Here is an 11,374-nt window from a genome sequence, read left to right as displayed (position 1 = left end):
TGAAATTTTGTATTGCTACAAAGAGTATGCCCTTTTTTACAAGATACATTTTGACACGATTTAGGATACAGATTGCTCTGCTAGGGTATCTGATCTAAATTAGGAGTTCAATTTTAAATTGAAATTAAATACATGACTTTCAAGCTGGATACATATTAGGCCAAGTCACTCAAAAAGTCTTTTTTTATTCGACAATGAAATTGAGTACGATACAAATAGATTACTTAAATATAAATTTGGGTTGCACAACAGTCGCATTAAGTCCATGTCACAAGTTTTTTGCACGAAAGTCGCACCAAATGACTATGACCAAACTTGCACTAAAATATTGGTTGCCTTGAAAGCGCTAAACATTTTTGGTCGTCATTTTTTTAATTAATAATGAGCAATAATATCTGTCGATATTTGATATAAACATGACGACTTTTGAATATATATATATATATATATATATATATATATATATATATATATATATATGTTTATATATATATATATATATATATATATATATAAATCAGCTGTCAGAATTTTTGAGTATACTCTTGGTCTTGGTGTGTTTCCCTCCTCCTTCTCTCAATCGGGCTGGGGACCAGCTATGGGGGATTTACAAACAAAAAACTATAGGAGATTTTGTGCAGAGCACGAGCACCAGTTGAAAAACGAAGCTCTAACTCTATCTCCAAACAAAATTTAATAAAAATCCAAACAAAACACGGCAAATCTATACTTGAAGTACCAAAAAAATCGTAGGAAATATCTCAACTTGTTTAGAAAAAATAATTTTTGAGATCTTTCACTATGATCCAGGTGTGTTTTCCTCCTCCTTTACTCAACCTGGCTGTGGATCGGCTACGGCGGAAACACAAACAAACAATTATAAGAGATTTTGAGCAAAGCGCTAGGTACTCCAACTAGGAAAATAAGGGACCTGAACTTGATGAGACCTCGTTACATGTCCACAAAAAACGGCAGAAACAAATCTTTGAAAACCATTTTATTGTAAGTGATTAAATCCAAAGGTTATTAACTGAAATCAATAAAAAATCTCGTATATACAAATTTAGGCATAATTGAGACATTATTGAAAAAACTTTTGAGACCTGCAATTATTCAGAATATGTCATAGAACTAAAAATTGAAGGAACAGAAAGTCCAAAATTGATTAAATAAAAAACAAAGGGAATAGCAAAAAAAAGGTGTCGCAGTCGTTAATACTAAAAGCTATTAACTGAAAACGAATAAATATTGCCAATATTGCAATAATTTTTTGCCAATGGGAGCTCCTCATTACATAATTGTAATATTGTGAAAGGAAACAATTGCAAATTCAGATATGCATTTGAGCAAATAACGAAAACCGCGTTTTAAGAACAAGAATGCGCGTTGTCAAAGCCCCGACACCATTATTCAAATTGAAAACTAATTAAAAAAAAAATTTGTCTTGCTAGAAAGAGTATGCCCTTTTTTACAAGATACATTCTGACGGGATTTATGATACATTGTGCCATTCTATGGTATTTGATCTAAATTAAGAATTCAATTTTAAATTGAAATTAAATACAAGTCTTGCAAGCTTGATACATATTAGGCCATGTCACTCAAAACTTCTTTGTTGATTCGACAATGAAATTGAGTACGATACAAACAGATTATTTAAATATAAATTTGGGTGGCACGAAAGTTGCATTAAGTCCATGTCACAAGTCTGGTTTGCACAAAAGTCGCACCAAATGACTCGGCTGCACAAAACTTGCACAAAAATATTGGTTCCCTAAAATGGCCTAAACATTTTTGATCGTCAATTTTTTAATTTATAATGAGCAATTATATCTGTCGATATTTGACATAAACATGACTGCTTGTGAATATATATATATATATATATATATATATATATATGTATATATAAATATATATATATATATATATGTATATATATACATATATGTGTACATATATATAGATGTATATATATATATATATATATAAATATATATATATATATATATATATATATATATATATATATCTATGTTTATATATATATATATATATATATATATATGTACATATATATATATATATATATATATCAGCTGTCAGAACTTTTGAGTATACTCTTGGTGTGTTTCCCTCCTCCTTCTCTCAATCGCGCTGGGGACCAGCTATGGGGGATTTACAAACAAAAAACTATTGGAGACTTTGTGCAGAGCACCAGCACCAGTTCAAAAACGAAGCTCTAACTCTATCTCCAAACAAAACTTAATAAATCTCCTAACAAAACACGGCAGATTTTTACTTGAAGTAGCAAAAAAACCGTCGGATATATCTCAAATTGTTTAGAAAAACTATTTGTTTGAGATATTTTACTATGATCTAGGTGTGTTTTCCTCCTCCTTTTCGCAACCTGGCTGTTGATTGGCTACGGTGGAAACATAAACAAACAACTATAAGAGATTTTGAGCAAAGCGCTAGGTACTTCACCTAGAAAGATAAAAGACCTGAACTTAATGAGACCTCATAACATGTCGACAAAAAACGGCAGAAACAAATCTTTGAAAACCGTTTTATTCTAAGTGATTAAAACCAAAGGATATTAATTGAATTCAATAAAAAAGTTTGTATATACAACTTGAGGCATAATTGAGACATAATTGAGAAAACTTTTTAGACCTGCAATTATTCAGAATATGTCATATGACTAAAAAATGAAGGACCAGAAAAATCAAAATTGATTAAATAAAAAATAAAAACAAAAAAATATCAAGAAAAATTTGTCGCAGTCGTTAATACCATAAGCTATTCACTGAAAACAAATAAATAATGTCAAAATTGCAATAATTTATTGCCAATGGGAGCTCCTCATTACATTATTGGTATATTGTGAAAGGAAACAAACGCAAACTCAGATATGCATTTGGGCAGATATGCAAAACCGCATTTTAAGAACAAGAAGGCGCGTTGTCAAAAACCCAGAAACCATTATTCAAATTAAATCTGTATAAAAATTAAAATTTTGTCTTCTTAGAAAGGGTATGCCCTTTTTTACAAGATACATTTTGACAGGATTTAGGATACATTTTGCCCTGCTAGGGTATCTGATCTAACTTAAGTGTTCAATTTTGAATTGATATTAAATACAAGTCTTGGATACATATTAGGCCATGTCACTCAAAACGTCTTTTTTTCGACAGTGAAATTGAATACGATACATATAGATTAATTAAATATAAATTTGGGTTGCACGAAAGTCGCATTAAGTCTATGTCACAAGTCTGGTTTGCACAAAAGTCGCACTAAGTGACTCGGCTGCACAAAACTTGCACTTAAATATTGGTTCCCTAAAATGGCGTAAACATTTTGGATCGTCAATTTTTTAATTTATAATTAGCAATTATATCTGTCGATATTTGATATAAACATGACTGCTTGTGAATATATATATTTAAACTGCTTGTATATATATAAACTGCTTGTATATATATTAAACTGCTTGTGAATATATATATATATATATATATATATATATATATATGTATATATATATATGTACATTTATATTTATAATTGTATATATATATATATATCGACTGTCAGAATTTTCGAGTATACTCTGGGTGTGTTTCCCTCCTCATTCTCTCAATCGGGCTGGGGACCAGCTACGGGGGATTTACAGACAAACAACTATTGGAAACTTTTTGCAGAGCACCAGCACAAGTTCAAAAACGAAGCTCTAACTCTATCTCCAAATAAAATTTAATAAATACCCAAACAAAACACGGCAAATCTATACTTGAAGTACCAAAAAAATCGTAGGAAATATCTCAACTTGTTTAGAAAAAATATTTTTTGAGATCTTTCACTATGATCCAGGTGTGTTTTCCTCCTCCTTTACTCAACCTGGCTGTGGATCGGCTACGGCGGAAACACAAACAAACAATTATAAGAGATTTTGAGCAAAGCGCTAGGTACTCCAACTAGGAAAATAAGGGAACTGAACTTGATGAGACCTCGTTACATGTCCACAAAAAACGGCAGAAACAAATCTTTGAAAACCGTTTTATTGTAAGTGATTAAATCCAAAGGTTATTAACTGAAATCAATAAAAAATCTCGTATATACAAATTTAGGCATAATTGAGACATTATTGAAAAAACTTTTGAGACCTGCAATTATTCAGAATATGTCATAGAACTAAAAATTGAAGGAACAGAAAGTCCAAAATTGATTAAATAAAAAACAAAAAGGAATAGCAGGAAAAAGGTGTCGCAGTCGTTATTACTAAAAGCTATTAACTGAAAACGAATAAATATTGTCAATATTGCAATAATTTTTTGCCAATGGGAGCTCCTCATTACATAATTGTAATATTGTGAAAGGAAACAATTGCAAATTCAGATATGCATTTGAGCAGATAACGAAAACCGCGTTTTAAGAACAAGAATGCGCGTTGTCAAAGCCCCGACACCATTATTCAAATTGAAAACTAATTAAAAAAAATTTGTCTTGCTAGAAAGAGTATGCCCTTTTTTACAAGATACATTCTGACAGGATTTATGATACATTGTGCCATGCTATGGTATTTGATCTAAATTAAGAATTCAATTTTAAATTGAAATTAAATACAAGTCTTGCAAGCTTGATACATATTAGGCCATGTCACTCAAAACTTCTTTGTTGATTCGACAATGAAATTGAGTACGATACAAACAGATTATTTAAATATAAATTTGGGTGGCACGAAAGTTGCATTAAGTCCATGTCACAAGTCTGGTTTGCACAAAAGTCGCACCAAATGACTCGGCTGCACAAAACTTGCACAAAAATATTGGTTCCCTAAAATGGAGTAAACATTTTGGATCGTCAATTTTTGAATTTATAATGAGCAATTATATCTGTCGATATTTGATATAAACATGACTGCTTGTGAACTGCTTGAAATACGGAAAAGAGACCCAGTTATATAGAATCTCCCATTTCTCCTGTCGCAACTTCAAACTGATGTCCTGAAAGAGGTCAAAAGTCGAATCTAAAACTTTTTGATTTAAGTTCAACAGATGCTTTAAGTGCTTAGCAAATAAACTGAAAAAATGCAACATATTACAAAACGGGAAAGGCTTCTTGTACGTCGAATCAAAGTTTTCAAACTTATTTTCATCAATTGGTCGGAAATGTTCTATTAACAAACCAGAAAGTTTATTCTGCACCAATTGTTTTAAATGCGCGTTCGAAATGATGCAAAAAATATCATACTTACAGCTTCATTGAGCTTGTTTCGCTCGCAAGAAATAACATAAAAAACTGTTTATTTCGTAAAAAAAACTCAAAAACAGTTCATATTGAAGCAATCCGATTGACAGCATTTTTGTGATTCGTTTTTCTTGTTTACAATAACTAAATTGCATCAGCTCTCTAAATAAACTTTGATGGTATAATAGATCCGTTATGGTCCTCAAATCTTGTCGCAAAAGTTTATGCATTTGCAACTGAGGAAACTTGTTGCCAACCTTTCGTGGTCCAGCAACAAATTAATTTTTATGCTAAAATTTACTTTATAATGCGAAATTATATCTGTGGATATTTTATATAAGCATGACTGGTTGTTGTAAAAAAAATATATATATTTCTGACTGAAAGGCTCATTACGGGCATAGGATGTCTACCCAAAACTGCAGCTATGGCCTAATGAGGACACAAAAGTGAGTATCGCACAAGATTGAACACCTTTACCTACCGTATAAACGGACTATAATTGATGATGCACATAAACCATGGAAAATACCGTTTGTGTTCTTGCTAGGGAACTCAATTGATTTTCCCTCATCAAAAACTATTTTGCAATAAAAAGCTTGCTGGCATTTGATGTTAAAATTAAAAGCATAATTTTCTCAAATGTAAACAATTGAATTTTCATCCCCTCTAATTCTACCGTTCTTTCACGGTGAATTATTTCGATGCGTATTTTTAGTGCCCAGAATTTCTGCATATTTCTTTGTTCATTCCGAAGCATCAATTGAGGTTCTTTTGCTTAAATAAAATAGAGTTTTTGAATTTTTGCTATCTGTGCAGCAATCTTTCAAATTCGATTCACCAAAATTTGGTGTCACCATCACTTTTTCAACCTAACTGCTGCATTAGTTGCACTATTAAAATACTAATTGTTTTTACTCTAATTGTTGTTAACGTCTAATTGATGACGAAAGGTGATAAAATATCTGATGTCTTAAATATCTCGACCACAATACACAATGCTTTCAGGTGGCAAAATCGTTTTTGTCGCGAAGAAAAACGCAGTTTCGATTTCAAAAAAGCCGTTGGTGTCCTTTCAATTTGTTGTTAAACATATTCAATTTGTTGTTAAACAACTACAATTGCCTTGCTTGGGGTCAGAAACGAAAATAAAACTCTGATGCCTTGTATTTGTTTTTCATCAGAAGACCTCCGGTTTCTTGCTTTCATTTTGTAATTAAAAATTATTGTTGTTTTTGTACCTTTTGGTCGCTTGTGGGAAATTGAGTAGTGACGGACCCTGATTTTTTGAATGAGATTTTAGACTAAGTTTAACGGAATGAAATTTTAGGCTAATTGCTTTCTGGTGGGATTATCATGCGTTCGAAAAGGTTGTGATCAGACTTAAGTGCGCTCAAGCCCGATCAGACTCAATTGCCTTTGAAGTGTTCATGATCAGACATTCCTGCGTTGAAAATGGTCCTGATCAGAACCAACTGCGCTCGAAGAGGTTATGATCAGACGAAATTGCGCTCGAAGTCGCCTCTGATCAGACCCAAGAGCGCTCGAAGAGTTTATAATCACACCCAATTGCGCAAGAAGTTGCCTCTGATCAGACCCAAGTGCGCTCGAATCCGCCTATGATCAGGTTTTTCAGACCAAAATGACCTCTGACCAGACCATCTCCACACCATCGTCCAGACTGTAGTTCGATCGAACTTCCGTTCAGACCCTGAAATTTCGGCCAGGGAAAACATGGGTGTGCGCTCGACTGGGTTTGCCAATTTGGGTGTGGACCTCAGCATGGGTATTCACTATTCAAATTCAAAATGCCGACTTAGAAAATACGTTCTCGAGATTGCTTCAATAAAACTCTGAAGACGTTTTCATGCGCAATTGACGTCACTGGCATCTGTGGATAACATAACAGTTGTCTGAAACACTGATCAATTAAATTAAGAAAAAAACTTTCCGATTACTCTCAAATAAATGTCCAAAAAACTATCAAAAAAACTTTGTTAATAGTGATTATTTAGTAAGTACTCAGACTAGCAAGATGATATTAGGATTGACTAAATAAGGTATATTTATCGATGATCTGGTATGAGAGAAGTTTGAAAGCGACAGAAGTTTCACATCCGTTTGTAAAGATTTGCACATTTTTGTATTATTCACATATTTTATATAAGAAAATTTCTAAAGAAATTAAGAGATAGCAACAATACAATTATCAAGCAGTGTTAAATTCGTTCGAAAAAACTTTGAAAATGAATGCTTTTTCTTAGAAAAAATGTTGTTAAAAAGTATTGCAGTTCTGTAAGATATACACATTAGATTTTTGTTAGGAAAATCAAGAATTTGAATTTTTTGCGTTTCATTAAAAAAATTGAAATCGAATGATGAAAGCCGAACGTATCTATATTTTTTGCTCATTTTCTTGAAACTCAAGCAAGATTTTCTCAGACAGTTTTTGAGCACTTTGTGTTCTCATTAAACTCTGGTTTGTTCCTCCTGCTTGTCATGAGACATCAATTGACAGGCTTCGATTGAATTGAATGTCTCATATGCAAAGTAAAGTATCAATTGAGGATCTTTTCAACAATCCTTCCATCGGAACCTTGCAACGAATGGCAGCGTTCTGTGCTATACTAAACCTTAATATAATTTGGCTTCAGTGTAGATAACCAAATATCAGTTTAAGCGTAACTGCAGACCGCTGTTCACGGCCGAGAATCTTACGCGCTTTGTGAGGTTATATGGAAATCGAGGATCCGGTATCAAGGCGAAGTCTCGAACCGCACCCACCGACACGATATTCGAAAAATGTTTTTATTCTGTATTGTTTTGTATCCCATTTCGGCTATTTAACGTCGCATGGGGTATGTCATACATGGCTCATATATTTAATCAAGTTAGCTAAAGTTATACAATGTAGTTATTTTAATTGAAGGTCCGTTATTAACAAGTCATGTCCAGTTCATTTGCACCCTAAGTTAGTCTGTCTTGTTCGCCCATATGTCTGCTGCTCACATTCCCGCATTGGCAAATTATCATTGTTCTTGACTTTCAGTAACTAATGAAATTCATTCTCTTATTTTGGCATCTTGCGTAGAGTTGCCACATTCTAATTCATAAATTCTACCAGTCGTTTTCATTCTCAAACTTATTTGACAAGGTTTTATTGAGAAGATTTGTGTAGCAAATCCCTCTGCTCAAGTTGGTAAAGCAAACTGGCCAGGCGAAACAGAAGTCTGAAAGAGTAAAAGCTCATTCGAGTATCCAGATCTAGATCACAATTTTATTTGTGTACGACAAGTTACAATTAACCTCTCACAAATGGCCCCTTAAGGCACTGATATCTTTTGTGAGAAAACAAGCTTGGAACCTTCTATAAATTTAGTCCTGCTAGCAGAAGAGAAAATAACTTTTGAAACACTACTTTTCACTCGACCCGAACAAGTTCAACTCTCACATGAACCCATTTACGAAAGAACAATTCAAGGATCATCAGCACAATCAGAACGCGAGAAGCTAGCCCGCTACTCCCAACTGAAGATGAATTAGGAATACCGTTGTGAACGTCAATTGAAACTTGGAATAATTGGTTGCAGTAAGCCCTGGAAACAAGGAAATCGAAGGCCTGTATGAGTAGTATATCTTAGTATTGGAATTGAAGAATCTTTGGTAGTCGCGAACTGCATGTCAGATTGTTCATTCGAACTTCATTAGAGATCTGACGCATCTTGGAATAGGCTTTTATTAGACCCAGTAACTTCATATTGGACCGCTATTTGTTACTCAAAACAAAACGGACAAAGGGAGACTCAATTGATCATTTATACCAGAATTTGAACAAATTTTTGGAGATTTTTGATTTAGGCAACCATAGGAGATGGTACTGTGATAAGAGATCTTTTCAAATTTAACAAGCATGACGCAGAAAATCAGCGGGAATTTCTAATAGAGACAGTTGCCGGTGGCCAGTCATTACAATTGGCGATACAGATGGAATTGGTTACCAAAATTAACTCCAATTGTCAATTGGTCACAGCAGCTCATGTGAATGCTATTTCTTCACAACGTTAAATTTGCAAAGCAAAACCCCGATCATTTTCAACCACAAAATAGACTCAGAAATCAACTTTGTCAAAATTGTGGCCCATCTTGTTCACAAAGTAACAAAGACAAATGTTGAGGGTAAGACTTGTAACCATTGTGGTTTACGAAACCACTTTGCTCAATTGTGCTGGAGGCAAAATCTAATCCTGGGAAAACTACTTGCCCAAGTGTCATTTCAAACAATTTGGACCCAACAGATGACTCAGTAAACGCTATCACTAAAATCAACTAAAACTCTGAAGGCAACTCTAACTAAGATAGTTCACATGACAATATGGCAGCAAGCATCGCGAGTACTACTCTCCAAATTGTACCTAGAAAAATATTATACAATAAAATTGTTAATGAAATACGAGCTGGTGCAACAATAAAAATATCAAGCAGTGTAAATTTCGTTTGAAAAGCTTGATAAACTATGAAAATAAATGCAATATTTTAAAATTAACATTAAAAGCATCGCAGTTCTGCAAGAAACACATATTAGATCTTTGTTAGGGAAATCAAGCAGAATTTTTTCGCGTTTCATTTTAAAAAAAAATAATAGAAATCAAATGACAAAAGCTGAACAAATCCTAACACTCTTAGCTCAATCTATTAAACCTCAAAATCTTCTCAGACAATATTGAGCAACTTCTGGTTTCATTAAACACGGATTTGATCTTCTTGCTTGTCATGAGACATCAGTTGACGCCGACGAAAATGAATATTTCTCAAGCAAAAGTAGTACCAATTTAAGATCTTTTAAACCATTTTTCTTTTGGAACCTACAAAGAAGTGCACCCTTCTCTGCTATTCGTTACTGCAAAATAACTTGACCTAGTTTAGATAACCAAAAATCAGCTTAAACGTAACTGCCGACGGCGGTTCATGGTCAAAATTTTTACGCGCTGTGTGATGTTATTTGGAAATCGAGGGTCGAATATCACGACGAAACCGCGAATTGCACCCACCGGCCCGCGGGTCAAATTTTTTTTTCTGTATTGTTTTGTATCACATTTTGGCTAGTAAAATTTGCTTGGTTTATGTCGTAAAAGCTATTTCACATATATATTGTAGCGCAATGAAATTCATATGCGACGTACTTATTTTATTTGAAGGTCAGTTATTAAGAAGTCTTGTCCAGATAATTTGCACTCTAAGCTAATTTACTTTGTTCACTCATATGTCTGCTAATCATCTTCCCGCATTGGATGTTATCGATGTTCTTGACTTTGAGTAACTAATGAATATTATCCTGTTATTACTTTGGCATCTTGCGTAGAATTGCCACATTCTAATTTAATAATTCTACAAGCCGTCTTCAATCTTAAACTTTGTTTTACTGAAAGCTGAAATTGAAATCCTGAAAGCTAAGTCAAGTCTCAAGATCTATTTCAAATTTTTACTTAAGTACGACTTTAACTGTGGCAGAGTCGACCTCTCACAAGCACACCCTTTAGGCATGGACCTCTTTGGGGAGAAGCCAGGCTTGGAATTTCTCCCTATATGGGAAAAATGACAGACTCAATTAACGTTAGGCCTCTTAGCAAAAAAGAACAGAAATGTTGACGCAATCCCACTTGAACCCTCCTACGAAGACAACCCTCCTCAACTCCCACTTGAACCCATCTACAAAGACAACTTTCAATGACTATCAGCACAATTGGAACGCGAGAGACTAGCCCGCTAGACCCAACTGAAGATGAATTCGGAAAACCGTTGTCAACGTCAAACAAAAATTGAATAATTGGCGAAAACAAGCTGATCATTTTAAGTAGTTGCAACTCGCATCTCAGAATGGACATTCGAACTTCAGCAGAATTTTGGCGCATCATGGAGGAGGTTTTTATTAGACCCAGACACTTCACAACTGATCGCTATTGCTATATGTTACTCACAGCAAAACTGATAAAAGAAGACTCAATTGTTCAGTTCTACGAGAAATTGAAAGAATTTTTGGAGAATTTTGATTTGGACAACCATACGAGAAGGTACTCTGATAAGAGATCTTTTCAATGTTAATAACATGGCGCAAAAATTCAGA

At 33.8% G+C, this 11,374-nt stretch overlaps 1 protein-coding gene across 1 annotated transcript in view; it reads left to right on the top strand.

The window, feature by feature from the left end:
- The first annotated feature begins 5,299 nt into the window (after positions 1-5,299).
- LOC142344773 (uncharacterized) overlaps positions 5,300-11,374 on the top strand; it is a 79,223-nt gene continuing 73,148 nt past the window's right edge. The window contains exon 1 of the mRNA XM_075396692.1: positions 5,300-5,702. Within this exon, the coding sequence (XP_075252807.1) occupies positions 5,659-5,702 (44 nt within the window). The 5' untranslated portion in view covers positions 5,300-5,658. The remainder of the gene's footprint in view (positions 5,703-11,374) is intronic.

Source organism: Convolutriloba macropyga, chromosome 8 (assembly GCF_964194025.1).
Source record: "Convolutriloba macropyga chromosome 8, txConMacr16.3, whole genome shotgun sequence".
In the NCBI taxonomy this organism is placed as follows: domain Eukaryota; kingdom Metazoa; phylum Xenacoelomorpha; order Acoela; family Convolutidae; genus Convolutriloba; species Convolutriloba macropyga.
This window is presented reverse-complemented; position numbering and strand designations above follow the sequence as displayed.